This window comes from Stylophora pistillata, chromosome 12, assembly GCF_964205215.1.
Source record: "Stylophora pistillata chromosome 12, jaStyPist1.2, whole genome shotgun sequence".
NCBI lineage: Eukaryota > Metazoa > Cnidaria > Anthozoa > Scleractinia > Pocilloporidae > Stylophora > Stylophora pistillata.
The window spans coordinates 27,105,525-27,128,199 of NC_142530.1; the positions used below are offsets into that span (position 1 = coordinate 27,105,525).

Below are 22,675 nucleotides of genomic sequence, written 5' to 3' on the forward strand. Positions count from 1 at the left end.
CCATTCAGTAAAGAACAGGTTTTTCTAACTTCATTAATATCTCTGTTTTTAATTACAAAACGCTATCAAAATTGATGAGAAAACATGGAATAGTGACTCAGTCGAAGCTTAGTTTCTGCTAAAAGCCACATCAGTGGCCTTGCGGTATTGGGGGTTGACGTTTATAAGCGCTGATACCTCCTGTAAGAACGTCGACAATATTCAAAACTACGGACAGAGGACCTCCTAAATCACTACATCCCTTCCAATTGTTTATAGATGAAACTCCATGAAAAGAAAAGAAAACAACAATCAGGGTGCGAAAAATAAATGTTGGTACGGTTTGGTTGTGTTAGTTTTCCGTTTCCTGGAGCGGTTTTCATACGTGTCGTCACTTTCAGAAATTCAACACTCAGCCGAATTGTGGTCTAATTTTGTCTCCCAGGACAAAAGGAGAGTTTAAATCGAAAACCGAAGTGTAAATTCTTGTCATGCATCGTGGAAAGGTCGCAATCTTTCTATGTTATCTATGTATATTATCTTGAATTAATTCAGCATTATCCTGATTGACTAAACTCTCAAAAATTTGGGCCTGTTTCATACAAGTTTTGACCCAACTGAGGTGTAATTCAATTATACTGGTTTTTACCGTAACATTGCGTGCAGCAGTAGTTTACTATGATAAAGCTGTCTGCATTCCAATTCTGCACCACCGTTAACCAATAAATACAAATAGATCGTCAATATCTATGTGAGCTTCTTGGCACATAATTATTTTACTATTTACATCATCCTTCACACATAATTAACGCTTGGTTCTCAAACATATTGACTCAGCATGACTACGTTTAACTCTAGTGAAAAAGAATCCACACTCTAAAGACGGAAATTTTTTTCTGTGCTCTATAAGCTTGGAAATAAATGCTTGAAAATAAAGTTGTTTTATCTTTTTCAAGCGAAACTTGATCCTTCTCCTTTATCAAATGTTTTAGGTTCTGCAGTCACAGCACCGGAAACTCTGTCAATTGATACTGTCTCGGAAATCAATTAGTGTCAACACAGTTTACGCACATTGATAGGTCTTGGTTTGATTAAAGCAGCTTTGGGTCACAGTATGCGGCACAGAAATTTCACCGATTCTGTAGTCAAAACCTTAATTGCATTTGCTTGGTATCGCCATGAGCTGCATCAATGGTAAGTAGATAATGAATTATCAGATATTTGTGGCTTGGGGTAGATCTTTGAGATGCCACAGCTCAGTAACAATTAATAGTAAATGATCTTATATTTCATGTGTAACTATTTTCTCTTTTCAGATGTAGCTTGTTATAGACAAAATAGGCGTTCAGGGCCGTAGCTAGCATGAGGCAAGACGAGGCAATTGCCTCGTCTTAATTTTGGCCTTTTTTAATTTTTTTTCTTAAAGATTGACTTTTCTGAAGAAAAATGTCACGGAAAATCCTTAAAAGAGCATTTCTAAATCTCTAGATTTCAAAGTTTTCTGGGGGGCATGCCCCCAGACCCTTCTAGCGGCTCGGGCTTTCGGCGCTCGAAACTTGCCTCGTCTTGTCCTGAAATCTGGCTACAGCCCTGGCGTTTGGAAGATCACCATAGCTCAGTTGTTTTTGCAAAAATCACAGCGCACGGTATCTATCTCTGCAAAGGGAAATTTTGAATTGAAAAAGACCAGACAGTAAGGACATTTGGCAAGCATGATTAATAGCATAAAGATGTGAACAAATATGATAACAAGTTCGCTAAGAAGGTTTTCTTTTAGCGAACTATGATGAATGTGTTGTGAAGGGGTGACTTAAGTGCAGGCTTTAAATGATGACAAAACAAATTTTAAATCTATTTTTTGGAACTCAGGGAATTTTCCAAATCTTAATAATTCAACGAAAAACCACATCTTTACAAACTAAATCGATTTCCCTTCTCTCTGTAACTGCATTACATATTGATTAGCTTATTTAAAAAAAAAAACATTTTGTTCTTTCAAAATTTCCTGTGATTTTAATTTTTGTCCCGGCAGCCTTTCCGTAGGGCGTGTAACGATACAAGAGGTGTCTGGAAGATGATTAGTTTGTGAAGTGGACCTTAGCATGCAATTTGGCAATTTTTCTATTCATTATCTTCGTAATGAGATTACTGAAGATTTCCTGCCTTAAGTCAAGTGCACGTGTGCGCAAAACACCGTCAAACCAATGATATGGCACCGATCTACGCATGACAAATAGAGTTGTAGCAAAACCTTTGTTCCAGAAGGTACTTGTGGCATAGTTGAGTAAGAAAGATGGCCGTTTGTTTCGATTTGCTTATGTGAGTAAGTTTATATGGAGAACTGAAGCCAAACGTATAATTTCCAGGAGTTAAAGCCCTTTGGTTGAGAGCAACGTTCAGTAACGTTATTGACTGGATGAGTTCCACGTGAGGATGGACTCCAGAAGATATCTATTGCGTAGAGATGGATGTTCGATCTGAACGCGTTTTATGGTGATATGCACTGTCCTTCTTGTTCTTGAGTCAAGGTAAGTGCGCAGAAAACAGATGCCTTTTGAAAATGTTTAATAAAGCATCCGTCTTATTTCAGTTCATTTATGTGCTTTCTTGAACAGAATGTTTGGAGCCCTTGGTCTCTCAAACCTTTTGAAATAATTTTTTCTTCCCCCCCCTTCAACAAAACAGCTGTTCGTCCTATGACAGATAACTCACAGCAAAACGCCCGAATACTTTTGTCGATTAATCTCACACTTTTTTGTAGTAAATTCACTCGAAAATGTATCTTAAAAAGTCATGTTTATAACTATACCATGCTTCTGCAGGGTGCGGTAGCATTATTGCGACGGCTGTGCTCGAAAACAGCGTCAAATGAGTTTTCAATCCGATGTATTCCTCATTTATGTCCGGCATATTCAACATCTGTTCAAGTAGTCGTAAGTTGTAGTTTACGGCTCAGGCCGAGACATTTGGAAAAAATTATGGGTAGAAACATAGGAAGGCTTGAACGTTCGTATTAACGAATTCGAATTTTCGCAGATTTTGACACCAAATAGACAGCATTTCAACATAATCTGCTCACAGGTTTGAGAAGGACCGCTCGAGTGGATACCAGGATTAGATGCATCCGTGTTATATATCGCTTACACGGTGGAAACTTCAATATTTTCCACCCTTAATCAGATTTATTTCATACTCAATTTTGATAGTATACCCACTAGTGATTCTTCATCGATCAAGTTGCCAGACTGCATGATCATCGACTTATTACAGGGTTATCTTTCCTTCTTCTCTCAACGATGAGGTGATCATTTGTCCGAAGATGGTTGTTTGTAATTTTTCTATTCAGAAAAAGAGAGAAACTTTATGTTAATTGTACTAAGGCACAGCTAATTTAATTTATTCATTTTACAGTCAGAACAGGAAACTGCGGTCCTGAATCCTTCCTGACAACGAGAGAAATTTAAAACCACATCCAGTCTTTGTCTGCGTGTGTCGAAAAGCTCTTTGTGGGAGTTCAAGCCGATTATTTCACAGTGTAGTTGGACTGGACTATCTTACAGTAAGAACTGTTAATAGTTGTGTAACTATTGTAGACAGTCTAGATCACTACAGTATTAGCCAGTGATAGGTTAGTGCTGAGTTAGTAAAGGCGAAACCAAGACAAATGACAAATCAGAGATGACAACTAAATGTGGCTACAGTTATGTTGGACCTCCCTTACCACTTTTCACTTTTTTTCTTTTTTTTTTTTTTTTTTTGCGTTTGTGTGTTCTCAATTTGTGTCTGAAAAGCTCAATGATAAGCTCGAGTTAGCTCAGAATGATTGGAATACCGTTGAAAATTTTGCAGGGTTAGGTCCGAAAAAAACCAAAACATATATGGCATAGAGGCTCCTTATAAGTTCCATATGTTTACTATGGTCAGCGGTATCAAGAACTACGTAGAGAGAAATGAGAACGTCACAGCTACAGATTTAAAACCGGAATGTTGCAACATTTTCCTATTTTTCAAGGACAAAGGCAATAGCAAGAAGATCGACTTCATTTGATTTTACATAAATTGATGAACGACAAAGAAATACGATGATGATTGCGTAACTTAATAACCTTATCACTCAAACTTTGCATGTAGTTGTGACCTCATAACTTGCTCCCAGTGTAAAAATCAAATTGCATACTTCTGATTTTAGCTTCAATGAATCTTTCAAGGTATAATTTAAGAATTTAACACATCAAATTGTAACGGCTATTGATCAGCTTAATCATCCCGCAAAACCCAATTTCAATCCTAGAAATACTAGTTCAAGAAAAGAAATAGTGACTCTAACGAATTGGTATACCAAATCGATTACTGAGATATCTGTATTCTCTTTAAGTTCTACCTATTAGTTTCTACAATTTTATTGAAGCATTGTGGGACTTTTTTGGCATGATATTTGAGTTTATAAAATGTATGCCCTTTTTTTCATTTATTTCAAAGCCAATGGTGTATGGCTGCTGTCACAAAAGTTGTAGTGCATGACTGCATGAAATGGAATCGATTCGAATTTGATTCGCGTCGCATCGTGTGGCTATCGGCTCAACTTTACAAAGTGTATTGGTTGTAAAATTTTGGCGGGTAAATTCTTCCACAATGTCTTGATCTTTCTCCCAAATTTGATGGTTCTTTATCACAAAAACTTTCCGCACAAAGATCACAGGTATCATAAAATTTCCGGTCAACTTCCAGAGCGATCTTTGGCCAAAATTACGGATTTTCAAGTTTTTAATCATGAAAAAGAGTAGAACTTACAACTTATTCGAATTTGATAATTTCAATTTGTTTGTTATTCCTCTCGCATTTGTCCTTCTGTTGCCATAGTTACCAGAAAGAGGGATGATTCGTTTTTCATTTCACAACCGGAAGGCTAAGGAAAGGATTCTTTTTTTGGTTTGTTTTAACGATCACTTTTCTCCCTTACGAGACATGCTTTGACACCTTCCTGAAAGAGTATAATTAATTAGGTATTTATTCAATTAATCTGAATATCTCGAGACAACAAGGAGCCAAAATTCTCGTCTAACATAACAGAAACGTTCCGGAATTTCAAACTATATAATCGGTTTTCTAAATGTACAAGCATTGTTTTCATCAGCTATAGACACTCCATAACTCTTCTTTTTTTTTAACTTAACTCTTTTTTTTTTAACTTGACCTTGCTCGCTAGAAGTTTAGCACTTAAGGGCAGACAATTGGTACGCGCGCTTATTGAAGGCATCCAATTACCGACCGGGCTGTGGGAGATACGATATATTTGGAGGAAACAGAAATCTTCCCAACACGGGAAATTACAGATTAATCTGGAAAAGCTCTTTTAAAGTTCGATGACTTAATACTCCACTTGTTAAGTGTGGTTTCTAGAGAGAAAACCGACCAACACTCGACCAGGATCAGAAAATTACGTATTACGTTTACTTTTAACGAAATAAAATATGTGATCTGTGTATGTGTGCTTTCAACAAGAACCTTTTTTACTGAAGCCAGCGCATTCAAAAGATATTAAACTTCTGATCCTAGAGTTTATTTAGGCATCCTTGGGTTTCAAAGTAAACAATGTACATTTACAATTTTGCAAAACTCCAACCAGGAAACATGAACAATACCATTTTGCGAAGGCACTGGTAGTAATGCTCGACTGGTCTCATTTCATCGATAAAAGATAAAAACTTTCTAGAGAGACAGCTTCTGGATCTTTGTCGGAAAAGGGCCTTTTCCGACAAAGATCCAGAAGCTGGGCAGTGTGACACATCTTGCACCTTGAGTTTGGGCCGCCACAGAAGGCATGAAGGCGCCTTAATGACATCGTCTCCGACATGAAAAATGAGCTTGTCAACTTGTTCCATCCATTTTCCAGGCCCTGTTTAGTGAAACCTCGGTGGTGATCACGTAAAAGGCGCCTAAATTTTTTTTTTTAACACCTCATAATTTTTCTGTAATGTATAAAAAAAAGGAAGCTAAAACAGATATGACAATCTAAGAGGAAATAGCCTGAAAACCTGTAGATCATTCAAACACAAAATTGTCTCCGGGTATATATAATCACTTGTACTATTCTGTGTACGGCGACTCTTTTCAGTCACGTGACTCAATTACCGAGGCTACTGTAAGTCAGCTGTAAGATCGCTCGGCGACTTAGTAAATTGAAATAGTTCAAAGCTAAGCAAAGCGAATGTTTGGAAAGTTTTCTGGAGAAAATTGATTTGTTTATTTAATGATAGGGAGTGACTCAATTAACATTCAGGAAACTACTTGAGTCTCCTGTCAAGTACAACTGCAAATTTTACTCGCAGGACACACAGACCCATTTAAACTGTCTTGAAGTTGATTTATTATTCTCGGTGTTCTTTTATTTTGAACTGCTCACTGGCTTATCTCGACAAAACAGCAGACAGCTCTGGTTTTTATGGGTAACTTTTAAGATTATATCGTTAAGAGACTTTCTCTTCTGCCAGAGAGATGCAAACAGCACCGTGATCAACAAAATGGTGCCCAAAAACGAAGGTTTCAAAGGTTTGCTTTTTGCTATGACCAAAACCAGATAAAGTAAGGCCAAAAACTCGGTGTCAAAGGGCAACCTAGCGGGAATCAACTCTGTGAAAACATGAATGCAGTCACAAGAACACCGCGTTCGCACGGAATCTTATGTAGGATATTAAAGAAGAAAGATCTTGTGAAGTGATGTCTGTTTCCTGATCTGACCTTTCATGTAGATGTCTTTCGAATGCATGGTAAAAAATCTTTCTAATGACGTTCTTAAGAGAGCATGTTACATCTAATGACTTCAAAAACCTCGCTGTAGCGAGGGAAAGACAGCTTCATATCTCGAATTACTAGGGAAAGGAATGTAGTACATATTGGAATGGATGTGTTATTATTCCCGGCCGTAGTAGGCCAAAACCCTTGACATTGCTCGGTGTTATTTACAAATGAATAAACCAAATGCGGAAGACCTAGTCCACAAGGAAGCTACTGTGAACGAAAGAAAGCAGTTTGCATTAAACTACTACATGGTCGAAAATGTTTAGGCGAGGAGGACTCGTATTACGATCTTTTCGAACGACCCTCTTCAGTTAAAAGGAACGCTCATCATCATGAAATTATTGCAAAGTACACAGACATTCTGCTATTTTCGTTCATTAAGCTATCATTTCCACTGTAAAAAGAGGTACTCATTATTTGAGCTGAAGATTTTAACATTTTAGATATTTTTCAACTTGATGTAGTATATTGGAGAACAACTGAATTATAAATTCGTTTTATAATACACACAGCAATAGTGATAGTTTTATTTCCCGTAACTATTATTCTTGAATGGAGCATGTTATCACCTAATCTTACCGCTGAATGTTTAACCAACTAATATGCTTAAATACATTTTATTTGCTACAATATTTAAGCGTGCAAAGGGCTCTCTTGCTACTAATGGCGGCCTTCTACTCTCAAATGTGGATGTAGACTCGTACAAGGAAAACGACGAATAATTCCGTTATTAATTGGCTCTTCCATTTTCCCGTTAAAACACTCAGCTTTACCGAATTAGGTATAAGACAGGAAATAACTTTGGTTTTAGTTTGGTAAACGTTTAAGTTAAGAATTTATCAAGAAACCCATGGTGTTCAAGATATATTTTGAAACACGAGATCCGCATTGTTCACCATACCTTCTCTCGCTTGAGAGAGGGGAACATTTTGTCCTCCAACTAGCTTATTAGATGTATATGAAGTGGACATTATTCGTTTGCTATCGGTTAGGTTTATCAATACAGGAATTAGAGGAAATTTTAGCTTTTAGAATTGTATTTAGATGAGCTAATGGTTTCGCCCATTTATAGACAGAAGTTTGTCAGTTATTTATGACCTCTTTACGAAGGTAGAAGTAATCTTTACTGCTATGAAGTTAACAATTATTGCCTTTGATAGAGTTTGTTTATTTTCATAGTTAGTGTACAAAACTTTTTGACCGATAATTAAGATTTTATAGTACAAACTTACATGTTTTGGCTATCATTAAAATAAAGATTGAGTTGAAATTACGTTGTGTGTGTAAGTTGTCAAGTTATGTGAATAGATGTTAGATGGCAACGCGCAGATTCATTTTTTGGTTTATTTAGTATTCCTTTCTAGTCTCATTGAAAACTTTTGTTCTGAATTTCTTGTAGAACTTTCTTCATCACGGACAATTTCTTCTCCATTACACAAAGTACGCTGGCTGTTTTCGTTTACATTTAGACGTTTTTACGGTTCCCTTTGTTGTCAGACAAGATGGCTTCCCGCGAGTTTCGGTGATTTATGAATCCTGACATATCTTAGACGATCGTCTTTGGATGTCAAACTGAGAGTTTAATTTAGATTTTCACTTTAAGTTCTGAATGAAATTATTACTTAGAGATGAGCGGAAACAGTCGGAGTACTGCGTGTCTGGATAAGAAAGAAAACCGCGACTGTTTTGTGAGAGTTTTGTAATGAAAATTAATGGCTGCTTTGTGTCCCGCATTGAAGCTGTCTTTGGAGTAGAACTGCCTCTTTTTTGATGATTTATGGACAATATTATGTAATTTTTATGGGGCAGTTATTTCCTGAACTCTTACCAAACCTAATTTGCAATTATTTTATATGACTAAAATAAGACTGAACATGGAGGCGCCATCAAAATGGCGTACTCGTTTCTTGTGGAAAGAATTCTCTTCGTTAAATTAAAAACATTGCCTTTAACTTAGCTTTGGGACTTTATTGGAATTAAAGAATCAATCAGCATAATTTCTCCTTTATTGAAGTCGAACATCGTAGAGTTCTCATATAAATAAATAAGGATGCTCTAAAATGCAAGCTTTCAGAAAGCCCTTTCCTAAAATATGCCAGTTCCCTTGTGCTTGAAGAATTCATGAATCAAACACTGACAGACAAGATAGAGAGATGTATGAAAAGATGTTTTATTACTTTCAGAAGAGTAAAACCCAACAAGTTTTATGTGACCTGTATATTAAAGTTAACCTTCGAAGCAATAAACACGGAAAACGAGAACATATCTGAAACTGCTAAGCGGAATCTTGGTCGGTGGTATTCTGGAACGCGACTAACAAGATAGCGGAAAGGCGAAGGTGAAAACTTTACGGCTGTGAATCTCTTTAAAACAAAGAAATCTCACCGACTGTCTGTGTGCAGTAAAACGGCGCTTGTTGTGTGCTAAAATGACCTTGAACTGGTTGTGTGAATTGTCGCTGTTGATTTCAAGGGATGGATTGAGTGTTTGTACAAATTCCATATTGCAGCGTTGGCGGCAACAAACGAAAAATTCTATTCAATAAATAATTTCTTGCGAGGAACTCTAAAGACGTAAGCTCTTCCCAGTACTATTCACACCTTCAACAAGGAGAGAGGAAATATGGTGTCGATTGGCCTTTTGAAATGGATTAACACTGGATTAGAAATGCGTAAAGGCGGAAAGTTACTGATCCCTGCTAACAAGAGTTCCTTCCATTAAATAACGCTCGAAATGTACAATGTTACGATAATTAACATACCGCAATGTCCACAAAAGATTGGTCTCCGCATTGAGCGAGACTTGTTCGTACCGTTGCTTTCTATTCACATTATTAGTGAAAGTTTTCATCTGGACACGCTCGGCGATCGGGCGGCGAATAAGAGAGAGGGGAGCAAGACATTAGGTGACGCTGTCTGTCTTGCGCCTCCATAAATCGCGGACAAATTTTCTCGGAGCTTTCGTTGACTTTTTCATCTTTTTTCCATTTCATTCGACGATTTTGAAACCAGATCTTGACTTGTCGTTCAGAAAGACTAAGGGTCTTTGCGATCTCGCTCCTTCTAGAGCTGCACAGATACTTGTTGAAGTGAAATTCCTTCTCCAGTTCTAAAAGCTGTTTGTTCGTATAACTCGTTCTGTGCCGCTTCGCTTGTTTCTGGCCTGAAAATTTGAACAAAAGAAGACATGAAGAGAAAGCTCTTATTGTAGAACAACAAATTATTTTCATGATAAAATACAGGGAGAAACAGCTCGCACAGGCGAACTGTTTAGAGAGTGTTTCGAATGCTGTACATAATTTTGAAAATCAGCCCTTTATGCTCGTGTAAAATGAATAACAATTTGAAAAGACAATTTAAAATAGAAAAATTACTCGGAATCGCGTTTCTAACAAACGACTTACACGATAAGTATCAGTTCCCTTCCGCCCCACTTGCACAAAGTTCAAGCTTTAAATTTGGGTAAGCGAAGATTTCACTTCAAATCTAATGGGATGACTATTGTCATTCAATAGGTGCATGGTCCCATAATCAAACAAACTCCCTCACCAATGAGAACGTCTCACCGTGCTAACAATGTCAGGTAGATGTTTGCAAACATCCCCGCGTATTGCATGTTACAAATGAATGTCAACATTCGATCTTTCGTTGGCATCTATCAGCTCACCAAGCAACAAATTTAGCTCAATACGGACTTCATTAATCACAAGAAGAGACATCTTACTCTTCAAACCTCCGCCCTTTTGACAGAAAAGATACTCAACATTCAATAATAAAAGACAAACGAACCATTCTAAAATCTCGAAAACGTCATTCAATATTTGCAATTTAACTACTGAGTCATCGTGAGCCAAGTGAATAAAGGAAAACCCGGATTAGCTTTGTTCCGCTTTCTTCCAAGCCGCAGAAAAAACCCTCCAGATTCCATATCATGCTAAAAAGCTACGGACAAGTTGTCCACGAGAAAAATAAGGTTATCAGTGTTGCCAGAAAGGTGACCTACCAAATCCAAAGTCCGATTTACCGCCTTTCTTTGATTTCATCCATGGATAAATTGGCTGAAGGAGATAGTCTGGTATCGGTGTTGTGTGATGAGACAAGGTCGATCTTGTGTCTTCACCATGAAAGTTCTGCCGTGGTGGCGGGGCGCTGTAATTTTGGCTTGAAGGTCTCCGGGTTGAAACTTCTAAAAAGGGAAAATAATTCCCTGTCAAATTGATTTGGCGCTCAAATGTCGAGGACAGCTGCGAAGTGTATTGCTGGGCATAAATCTCTGCCGATGTTGGATAAAGCGATGGACGGGCCATGTTTGTCGAAGATGATTTATTTGGACCTGACATCTTAACCCTTAACAACATGAGTTATGACAAATCGACTAGTGGAAGGAGTTTTTACCGCTTCACGTGACCCATTTCCACCAATTGCAAACAAGTACCACACTGGGTTCATGACCTCAACGTTCTCAAGTGTGGAGTACTTGGTGGGTAATTTTTCATGCACCTTCTGCATGTATATCAAACAAGATCAACTTGCTAAACAGACGGTGAAAATTCAGGCGGATAATGTTGTCTCCTATTCTGCACGCATTGCAGGCTCTTATTGGCAATTTTTCTTTGAAGTACTTTAATGTCATTTTAGCCATATTGAGACGCTTTCCCGGGGATCTGAATGAAACACAACAATGCAACAAGTGTTAGGATAACCTGCAATAAATCTTCATAGCAATTGAGCCATAAATCTTCGTCAGTCTCTTTGATCAGTATCCCGCGAGGGAGAAAACGCCAATGGGCGGTGCTAAAGTACTGGCGGTCAGTCTACAACTATTTCAGCACATGTCACAAACGGAATCTTTTATCGCGTGTTCCAAATGGAGTCTCGCTGGCGCAAATGTTTTTCATTTGTGGAATCACCTCATGACCCATGATTAATAGCCTGCCAGTCAGTCACCATACTGACTTTTATAATAATGCCGCTTGCGCGTTAGAGATTGTAAATAAATAAAAACACTTAAGCTTGTACTCAGGCCAAAGTTCTTCAATCAGCGATACGAAGTGATTGGTTGCAAACTATGCTACTTCACTATGGAGACTCGATGAAATAGAAACTTACCATAAGGAATTTATCACCTTCGTTAGCTTTGAATTGGTATGTAAGTAGTGTTAAAGACTTTGTGGGAATCTCCCCTCTTGGATAAAAAGATTTGGCGCTGATGATATTTTCGTTTAGCGCCTTTAACACGAAAGAGGGATTTAAGCAGCATAGTCAAGTTTATTGTGTTTCTAGGCCACCGGCGTATTCTGAAAATAAGCCCTACAATCATAAATTTTGCTTGAAAAAAAATTGTTAACTTCCAGTGAAAGTTTGGGGTACATTATTCGAGCCAGTTTTCTATGGTTTGTTATTTTAAAGGAGCTTCGTTATTTTAGTGTTATTCTAATACCCATGTAATGTTTTGAATAATAATTTTTGTAATGACCTTCGGGTCTTAGCCGATGATTATTATAAACTTGGTAGTATCCTGCGCGTCTTTTGCTACGTCAAATCATAGAATTAAATGCACGAGGTTTGCGCTCTACACTTGAAGCAACCGAATTGCAAACAAATGATCGCTAGATCCATTTTGACACAATTGTATCGTCTTTGCGAAAGCGACTTCCCAACTGTTTTGCTATCGATGTTAGGGAATGTCTTTCTCGTGTCATTCTGGCTGTCTCGAAATGATTAATGGTTCACTAACAAGAAACTGAAAAGAGGTGATTATTTATTAAATTAGCAAATTGTTAGTTCTGCTGTGTTCTTGTATCATTTTGAGGAACAAAGAACCTCCTCGAAGAAAATTCGTGTTTCGCGATTAGACACAAACCACGAAAGGTCTGGTTGCTTGAAAATATCAGTCGTTACGCACTTCTCAGTTTTGGAGAAATTTCGTCAGAAACTCTTTTAGATTTTTCTCATACGCCTGAGAAATCCAAAAATATCAACTTGTTTGTGCACTGAGATAAAAAAAAAAAACCCTGAGAATTCCAAGTTATCAAATAAAGTTTTTTGGGTTAAACATCTGATTGTGCAGGCTTTGAGTAGTTTGACCAACAACTACTTGCTTTTAATTAGTGTCGGCACCGAGAACGGAAAGAATGGAATTACCTGTCCACTCAATTAACATGTATTTCATCATACACTGAGTCGACGGTTTAAAAACTGCAACAGCCGATGAAAAGCGTTCAACGCTCCTCTGGAAAATAATTCATGACGAGTTCATTACTTTGGAGGTACCGCGAGTCAAATAACTGCCTCGCATAAGAAGGCAACTGTAACCTAATATCGCTCAATAAAATGCTCTGTGGATTTCCTCCCGGATTTTTGTCTTGTTCTCACACCCAAATCTAACAAGGTGTTACGCATGTCCTCCTTGTTTGTGATAAACACATGCTTTAGATCAATGAGTGATCTTTTTGTTGTTGTTTTTTGAAGTGCATTCCCACAAAATAGTTCGGAAATAGAAATCCAATTCGTGTGTTTCCGGAAAAAAAAAACCTTCTTTAATCCAAGATTATTGTACAAAACCAAGGCGAGGTCATGCTATTTTTAGGTGATTCCGTCACACAAAAAATTATCTTGAAAAATTTTAGAAACCTTAGGTGGTGCGAAGAAATTTCGAGAAAGAAAATAAAAATTCTTAGATTGAAATCTTTTGGTCTTGATTTGTGTGTGTGTGTGTGTGTGTGTGTGTGTGTGTGTGTGTGTGTGTGTGTGTGTGTGTGTTTTATTCTTTTTTTGAGCAAAGATCAAGTAATTCAAATGAATAAAGGCTGATAGTTTCTAAAGAAACTGTTTGGGGTTGCGTCGGTGGGGGTAACGAAATAATTTGGATATATCAACAAAGTTGAAATGGTAAATTGGCCACGGTAACGATTACAAAAGCTGACGTTTCGAGCGTTAGCCCTTCGTCGGAGCGAATAGAGGAATTGTGGGTTGTGTGTGCTTTAAAGGCAGAAAAGGGAGTATAAATATAGAGGCAAGACCGATACAACGTAGATAAGTAAATTTTAAGACGGAGCACTATATTTCGGCTGGCCAAACCAGCCTTCTTCAGGTGCAGTGGGAATTTATTTCTGGCAGTTGCCTGACGATTGCTTCGCAAGAGGCATGAAACTCAGAGTTGCAGTAAAAGTTCAAGTAACCTAAACCTTGAGGTATTATTATCCATGGCTCTGGCCCTGCTATTGAGCACTTTTTAGTAGATGACGATCTCATTCCGCTATTTTGGTTAATATATAACATATATACATAACATATAATACATAATATATGTACAAAACAATTTTATGTTTAAACAGATCAAACCGCGTGTGGAACCGGTTTGATCTGTTCTAACCACTGGACAACATTGGATCCGATGATTAAAATAGAAAAGAACAGTCAAAGGGTACACAGTAAGAAATGTTTTTTGACCGGGTGGTCTGGGTTCAACTCTCAACTCCAGGTGTGGGATTTTTTTTTTTTTTTATTTCAGTTTTTCCTTACGAAAAGGTCTTGTTTGTTCTTCCGAATGTCAACCATTTTTTTTAAGTTAAAAAATTATTTTTCAGCAGCTTACTGTTCAAATCATAGCACTACAAATTGGATTCTAAACTCAAAGAACACTTGAAACTTGCTATTGCTTAAGGAAATCTTGAGTATCCAGCTGAGACAATTTCCATTTCATGATCAATAGGGATTAAACACTTACTGAATATGTTTTTGGCAGTTATTTACAGAGCCTGTATTTCCGCCGCGTTTCTCACATTTAACCGCAGTTACTTACAAAAGAACTTTCCAACCCATGAAACGAATAGTAGACAGTACGACAATAAGTCATGAAACATCACGCATACACAGTACATTTGGCGAAAAATCTGCTAAATGAGATATCCCCTCGCAATCACCCAAACATCTACAGTCACCTGTTGTCGTATAACTGACTGTCTTCGGGAAAGAAACAACCTTAAGTTTGTGGAGAAATAATCACGGAGTGCTATAAGCAGCGCCTTCACCAACACGGCTCCATTCTGAATTCAATATATTTTCATCGGTTGAATGATATCTGTTCACAAAACTAAAATTTGAAAGACACCTTAAGCTGATCACTATGAAAATAGGCTACAAGTAAAAATGGCAGTAGATAGGTTCCATCACATCAGTCAAACGAATGTCAGCTCAAAATCTTTTGTCCAAATAGATATATTACATTCTTTTTTTCGTTCCGAAAAAAAAAAAAAACTCAACGCTTGAAGACTACTGTTCATGTCCATCTCGACGACAATAAATTCAAACTATCAACAAATGACGTAAGAAGTATATTTCCTCATGGCCCCCACCCCTACACTATTCACTATACACCCAAGCCAACTGATTGCTCAGACCATATAAGAATCACCTCCCGTCTGAGTTAACAAATGGTAAACACCACAGCGTACACTATTGAGTTATGGATGCACGCGGGAGATTGCTAAGCACGAAAGAAGCGTAAGAGTCGCGCGAGGCGATAGCCGAGAGCGACTCTAGCTTCTTGAGTGCTTAGCAAACCTCCCAAGTGCATCCATAATTCAATAGTGTACGCTGTGGTGTTTACCATTTGTTTTATAACATAACACTGATACATTGTAGCAAAAGAGTTCCCTTTTATTTAACAAATCTTACGTGACCAGAAAAAACAAGCGCGCGCGGAAAAATAGTCTTTGCATTTGCTCACGTCAGCAGCGTACACCCATGGGCAAATGGAAGACGCTGAATTGACCAATCAGAGCGCGCGCTTTGCTTTGGTTATGTTATAATTGGGTTTGGAGTCAGTTAAAAGAGATTAAAATAAGGCCGATCTGGATGGGACACTGCCTCTGACACGACACAACCCTCAGCACAGCCCCAGACGAGGTCAAATTCAAAATAGGTGTTACATGGATCAAGCGGTACTGAAAATCGTTAAGTTGCTCTTGCCCTGTAACTCGGTCAAGGAAATGACCGTTCCTTTTTTAATATATCCTTTTATCTCCATGAGAACGTTTGAAGCGGAGAATGAATACGTCACTACGTCAATCGTCATTATATACGGCACCGGAGTTGCGTATTTTTCCAAGCAGAGTCGGTTTGTTTTTACCCATGACTTGCATGCAAAAGAAAAAGATTGATGAAATTAAAACCTTCCAATGACGAGAGTTTCCACTGATATACAGAGAAAAATTGTTTCCCATATCGGGAGTCGAACCCGGGCCGCCTGGGTGAAAACCACGAATCCTAACCGCTAGACCATATGGGAATACATTTCCATAGTTGAGAGCAAATGAGGGCATGCCAAGAGCAGGGTGAAAGTAGCGGCCAGCGGTAAGTATATATATCTTATTAACCAAGCGCGAGGGCCGTACTGGGAGAATATCGGCCCGAGGTCTTGACAGTACGGACCTCGCTGCGCTCGATCTGTACAAAAAAGACCGAGGGCCGATATTCTTCCAGTACGGTCCCGAGCAAGCTTGGTTAATAAGAGATTTATTATACAACTGAAGTTCAAAGGGACACAAGTGCGATAGCATTCGGGACCATTCGGGACAGTGCCCGCTCCAATACTGAGAGAATATTGACCGGCAATAGAGCATTTTGCTTGGTTGATTTTAGTTATTGGCCCTCTGACTGCCCGAGTCGTGTAATAAAATAATGTATTATTTTATATAAGAAAATTCTCTTCTCGTCTTCCCAGTTTCCAATTTAAAAAGAAGTAGTGGTTTTTCACGACGAACAAAATCAACTAAGAACCCCACTCAAGAAGCAAAACCAACAACAAACTTACATGTGTACGCAACCTCTTCATATTACATCATCCCTACTCTCACGAACCTTTGATAAAATTTTCTGTGGAAACATGATTCACAAAATGTAATTTGAACAAACACAAGATTTGCAACATGCAATTTGAACATTTGTTCACTTTGTCACACCGTAAGATAAATTGAAAATACGGTATTGGCTGCCTGGGTGAGAAAAAAACAAAACTTAAGTTTTTTCGCCCTTAAAGTTTGAGAAGTTTGACCAAGTTGAAAAGAGATGTTAAAAGTTGGTTTTTGATATCCTAAAATCGCATTGAAAGGAGTTAAGGGCGTCTCTTATAAAGGGCTGCCGGGATGTCAACTGGATGTCCTTTACTTTAGATCATGTGAGATTCACAACCCCATAACTAATTTTCCCAAAACCGATCCTCGGAGCTGGGCAGTCCTGCCCTGGAACTTCCTAACAACATTTGGCGTTTGGAGCAACTTATTGCAGCTCTAGCAACCTCGAGCAATTTTGACTTTCTGAGCAATTTTTTGGAATATTTTTTTAAATGTGAAGCTGTTTTTCAAATTTAACCTTAACATCTAACTGGTCAAAGCAAACTGATGGTACTGAGAAAAAGGACAAACTACTCAGTGAAGCTGCTTTTGAGATAGAATAAATATATGAAAATCATATATTTTGAACTGCGGTATTTGATACGTATGATGGACGAGGATTTCTGCGAGGATCGTCCATCATACGAAGCTGCTTTTGTTAATTGGTACAGTTAAAGAAAATATTTCTTATAAGTTTATATGACTTGTTTACTTTTTGCTACTTTTTGTTTTCTATTTGCTACTTTTTCATTGAGGAAATGCACTTGATTAGTGTATGGTAATGAACTTGTAAAAACTTCCATCACTGAGTACATTCTAGATGGAGGTCTTAAGGCTTTGCATTTGCAACATTAGTTGGCGTATTTTAGTTTGGCGGGCGGAGGACAAATTTCTGCAATTATGACAGTTGAAGTTCCAGAATGCAATCATCCTTTGCCTCCACCCAACTAGCCAATTCCACCAATAAGTAGATTGTCCCATATGGTCTAGCGGTTAGGATTCCTGGTTTTCACCCAGGCGGCCCGGGTTCGACTCCCGGTATGGGAACTGTTTTCTTTTTTTTTTTTTTCGATTGTCCTGGAAAAAAATTATTTTTCTTCACATAAATCATATTCTTGAAAGAGCGCCGAATACCTCTTTACAATTATACATGGTATGAGAAGTACAGCACCATGGCTACTTTCCTGTAGTGTTTATTATGTAATTATCTTGTAATGCTTTATTATGGCTACTTTGCTGTAATGTTTATTACTAGGAGACCAGGGTTATTTTGAATCACTGGAGTGTAATCTTTAAGTAACTTAGGATTCATTCCGCGTTTCTTCCCAAGAGAAAAGTAAACTGTGGTCACGTGTTATCACCCTCGGGTCCAGACCTATGAGTGCAGAAAGCCTGACAACTACTGACGTTTCACAGGTTTGGCACTTAATTATCCTTCAACAAACGATCGAATATCACTGATGCAGCACAGCTAAGAAAACATCTACGGTATTTGCAGTGATCAAGAAATTTCCCTGTTGCGTGATAGTGTTGATGCCGAATTTGCGCAGACCGACAGATGCCATGACAAATACCGTCAAATCGAGCGGGTCCTCGGCAAAAGGGGGCTCTAGGGAACCCAACCAGCAACACCCTTTTATTTTACCTCAGACTTCGGGTCTAAGGGCCTGGGAATTATTCTTCGTTTTAGATATTATTCTACCAGTTTCGTCTTTTTTTACTTCTTTATATTTTTGTATTTTGGGTCGCTCGTAAACGTAACAGAGTTTAACAAAGAACGTCACCGTAACTTTTTGTTACTTCTGAGCTATTTTATAGCATTTTTAACGTTAATCATCCTAAGGTGTAAAATTCACATTTAAAAGTATTTTGCGTTAATTTGACTCGTTGGTTTACAATTTTAGAATATTTGTTGCAAAGTATGTAAAGGTGTAGCTCTATCTTGATTGGTCCGCCAAAGATTTCATGAATTGGTTGAGCGTTTGAATTACATATGAGAGGCAAGTAAAACGGTGTGTGAAAGATGGTAAATTTTGAACTCGGTGTTCGAATAAAAAAAGATATAAGCGGGGTACCATTTTTGCTAAGCGATTTACACACGACGCTCTAAATATATAAGTAAGATCTTTTTGACAGGGAGCCCACGTCACAAAGTGTGGTTTTCAGTGAGGCCCTGCATAAATCTAACGTAAGGATAACAGAAAATATAAATATGGTTATCAAGAAAAGGATAAAAGGGCATAATCAATAGAAGAGACTACATATTTTTAACAAGACGTCTAAAAACTGAAAAATCGGAAATGTTCCTAATGCCGTCTGGGAGAGCGTTCCAGTCATCTACTGCATGACAAACAAACCGATGCTGACCCCATGTACGCTTTGATTGTGGTTTACAAATGTTGTTATTAAAACGAGTGTTATAATCATGCATGTCTTTAAAATGATTAAAATTAAAATTCCAATCAATTGGTCCATTCAAGGACTTAAAAACCAAAAATAGACGATGAGATCTTCGTCTTTTTTCCAATGTATCCCAACCAAGTAGATCAAGAGCTTCTGTTGCTGATGAATGCTTTGGCATATCTAAAATTAATTTAGCTGCTTTATTCTGGAGTAATTGGATCTTGTTCATCAGAGTGGTGTTGGATTTATCCCCCCAAGTCACATCAGCATAATCAAGGATTGGCAGCACCATGGCTTTTACAAAGAGTTCCCTTGTATTTCTTGGCATAAGATGTTTTATTCTCTGTAAAACGCCAAGCCTCTGAGACACTTTGGTCTTAATGTAATCCACGTGATCAGTCCAAGTCAGATTCTCATTGATAATTACGCCCAGATACTTGAACGAATTATAAATACTTAAAATACTTATAGAATACTTAAAAACATTGCCGATCCAGGCAGAATGCAGAACGAGTGTCACTTAAAGTACAACGACATTTTAAGCGCTTCAGTTGGATATTCAGATATTTTTTTTCACCACACTCGTGGCAGATGCAGTTTCTTTCTTCAAAAAGGTAGGATCTGTGCTTTAATAAAGTACCCTTTTCTTACCTCAGTCCTGAGTTGAAAGTGTGTTAACCTTCCCCTTTTTCAGATCGCTGCTTCCTCAGGCTGCTTTCACAGCCTTTGTTGAGCCATCATTTTGCTCTTTTGAACCTCGAAAAGGAAACAAAAAGATTTCAACGCAGAAATTAGCTAAAAAAATATTATTAGGATTTCCCTTATTTAAACTCGGTGCATTCAAAACTTATGTCTATAGTTTTGTCGCGATTATAGCAGATGTTTGATACGATACAAAGAAAATTTCGGATACCCTTAACAGATAGATCAATATTTTAAAATATCAGAAGCTTCGAAATTATAGTCACTGTGGCTTTCACAAACTTGATATGCTAATTTCTTTTCTTCTTGAGCTTTTTTTCGGTAGAGCACTTACGCAATCACCCTTCAGGGTACTAGGGTGCGGTTCTCGCCATTTTTTTGTCCAGCTTGCGAAACGCGAACGCCTTAAATAAACATTTTCCCGGCTTGCCGTACCAGTCTCGAGGTTGAGTTGGTGCGTGTCTAAAAGTAAACCTTGAAGTTTTTGTTGATTCTGGTGAACACTCTCTTCAGAGTCGCGACACAAAGGATGAATCTGCAGGTGATGGTTTTGCAGTTTTAATCTGCACATTTGGTGTTTCATATTTCGCTTGTATTGGGTTTCGGAGGTCACGGAAGCTAGCCTATTGAATTCATGGAAATGAATTTGTTTTGTCAGTTATGCTTTGTCCTCCAGGAAAGCTGTAATTCGATCCTAGCTCCTAAGTGACATTTTTTAGTTTAGGCTACACCTTTCACTCTTATCACAAAACAGTTCTACCACCTCAATAAAAAGGAAAACGTTTTCTCCACTTAACTTTCCATGTACAAGTGAGACTTTCTCTGACGATTTTCTTGAAAGCTTTCAAATTTAGTTTGTTTATCAGCTGTTCAGCTAAATCGGAAAACCCCTCTTGATGATTCTTTTTAACAATTACCATAGAAAGAATGTTTGTAATCAATGGATGATGTTTTCCATACAATCCTCGAAATTTGCATGTTTTGAAAAATACTCAACCACTTACAATCCACAATTCCTCCATTCGCTCTGACGAAGGGCTAACGCTCGAAACGTCAACTTTTTTATTCGTTACGGTGGTTAATTTAAAATTTCAACTTAGTTGATATAACCAATTATTTTGTTCACAACTTTTTTAAAGAGAATTGATAACGGTCCGTCTAACATTAAAGGCTTACGCCAGCCTTTAAGTTCTGTTTTATTCCAATAAAGATATTTGATTTTTTTTAATACAACTTAAACGTACAAATGTACAGTTCCCACATGATATCATATGCGAAAAAAAATTGGAAGCAGCAGCTAACGTTCGTTCACCCAGTAGAGTTGCTTTCTACCTGAGCATGTTAGAAAAGAATTGCAATAGGACCAAGACGTGGACCCCAAACGATATAAAGTACACGAATCTTAGAACACATGTAAAAAGTTTTATCCAGCAAAAAGAGACCAAGTTCCTAAATTGTTCTTGTTTTTTGCCAGCAAGTGTATTTTCAAATAATGTCAGATAAACCAAATTTGAAGCTTGTACAGTGCAAAGGTTTGAAACACAAGTTTAAAGAATGAGAGTGTAAGCGCTGCTGAAAGACAATTGAGCAAGGTTTCATCCATTACCTTGAGGGTCTCAATGGCGTGAGGGCTTTCACCGCTAACTGTTAAAATTTTGGCTATTTTACGGCTTACGTTTATCATCATTCCATTGTTGTCACCAGAAACTTTTTTATGGTTATATTTTTTTACGACTTCTGGTTAAAATTTTTCAATATTTACGCCTAACGGCTAAATATTTCGGCAGTTTTATCGGTTAACCTCATTGCGACCCTCGGTCTTGGGCTAAATAAACAATGAGGCCAATAGGCAGAGACAGCTGAAGGAACAAAGACTCATTATACTATTAACTTGGTTGCTATCTCAAGCGTTGTCCATTAAATTGAAAATCTCTCTCTGACCATAAGTATATCACTACAAATCTGAAAGGAATATTGAGTGATTGGAAAAATAATTAAATTAGAAGATTTTGCCGACACTCTATTATCCTACTGAGGTGTCTTCGACCCCAGTCAGTACCACCGAAGATAATTACTACAACAACTAACTGTATAATTAACCAAAGTAGGCATCATGGAAATGTGTGTAGATGAAGATTTACCTGTTTACAGGGAGACTCGCGTGTCCTAACACCTTCCATTTCATAAACAACCGTTCGAAAACGGTTGAATGCACGCGCCTCCTTTTACACCTTGTTAGAAAACGTTCATGTTTTCCACTGCGGTAATTGGCACAACATCCACTTATCGTGCTTCACAGGTAGTTTTTCACGGCGAGTTAGGCTAGAATAATGCGAAAAGCATACGTGCAAGGGAGACTTTTAGTCTAGTCCCACGTAGAGACAGATTTCCAGCCAAGTAAAATCATAAATCAAACGAATTACCTTGAGATGACATGCGCGTCAAACGCAATACCTTAAATACTACTTACAACACAGGAAAGTAAATACTTAGATAAATATCATTTTACCAACAAAATATTGAACGATCGTGAGCAACTAAAACTTTTCCCTTAGAAATAAAATGATTTTAACTCATAACATCCGTGAGAAAATCTCGTAAAACACTATTTTCCGCGATTAGACATCTGGCCCAAAAATAGAAAACAACAGTTCAAAAATTATTCCTATTTTTCAACAAAATACGAAGCCAGTATTGATTGACATCGAAATACCAAGCAACCAAACTGTCCAATGAATGATTTATCATTTGACTGTTTTCTTGAACTCTACTCTATATTTCTCTGTTTCGTGTACTTTACTAAAGTGACTTTGGTTTTATCGGCTCCAAACAAACTTGAAATCTGGGGCAGTGTTTCTTACGGAAGATTCGAGTTGCGGCGATCAAAACCTAAACAAA

General features: G+C 37.8%; 1 protein-coding gene, 1 long non-coding RNA gene and 1 other non-coding gene across 9 annotated transcripts; 2 read left to right on the plus strand and 1 right to left on the minus strand.

Annotated features, from left to right (window-relative positions):
- Nucleotides 1-1,046: 1,046 nt before the first annotated feature.
- LOC111341111 (uncharacterized) lies at nucleotides 1,047-8,729 on the plus strand. Of its 3 annotated transcripts, XR_015993940.1 has the most exons (5): nucleotides 1,159-1,173; nucleotides 2,012-2,263; nucleotides 2,346-2,507; nucleotides 3,391-3,538; nucleotides 8,177-8,729. It is a non-coding gene; the product is annotated as an uncharacterized LOC111341111 (long non-coding RNA). The 3 variants fall into 3 exon arrangements; XR_002695821.2 differs by lacking the exon at nucleotides 2,012-2,263 and having other exon boundaries at nucleotides 1,047-1,173; XR_015993939.1 differs by having other exon boundaries at nucleotides 2,012-2,507.
- Nucleotides 8,730-8,923: 194 nt separating this feature from the next.
- Nucleotides 8,924-22,159, minus strand: LOC111341087 (homeobox protein Hox-B4a). 5 transcript variants are annotated; one of them, XM_088740891.1, is made up of 5 exons: nucleotides 21,919-22,159; nucleotides 19,727-19,831; nucleotides 14,760-14,871; nucleotides 10,780-11,440; nucleotides 8,924-9,939 (listed from the first exon to the last, which is right to left on the minus strand). In XM_088740891.1, exons 4-5 carry the CDS (start codon nucleotides 11,132-11,134, stop codon nucleotides 9,611-9,613), a joined length of 684 nt encoding a protein of 227 aa, XP_088597017.1. In that variant the 5' UTR covers nucleotides 11,135-11,440; nucleotides 14,760-14,871; nucleotides 19,727-19,831; nucleotides 21,919-22,159; the 3' UTR covers nucleotides 8,924-9,610. The 5 variants fall into 5 exon arrangements, with proteins under 5 accessions (XP_088597017.1, XP_088597019.1, XP_022803787.1 ...); XM_088740893.1 differs by lacking the exon at nucleotides 21,919-22,159 and adding an exon at nucleotides 20,213-21,883; XM_022948052.2 differs by lacking the exon at nucleotides 14,760-14,871.
- Trnae-uuc (transfer RNA glutamic acid (anticodon UUC)) lies at nucleotides 17,648-17,719 on the plus strand. Its single transcript has one exon. It is a non-coding gene; the product is annotated as a tRNA-Glu (tRNA).
- Nucleotides 22,160-22,675: the final 516 nt, after the last annotated feature.

What these genes read in the sequence shown, in the direction of transcription:
- LOC111341087 (XM_022948052.2), bottom strand. Translation starts at nt 11,134, where the DNA reads ATGTTGTTAAGGGTTAAGATGTCAGGTCCAAATAAATCATCTTCGACA. An exon ending in TAAATCGGACTTTGGATTTG is followed by an intron (nt 9,940 to 10,779) that starts GTAGGTCACCTT and finishes TCAAATTTTCAG; the next exon opens with GCCAGAAACAAGCGAAGCGG.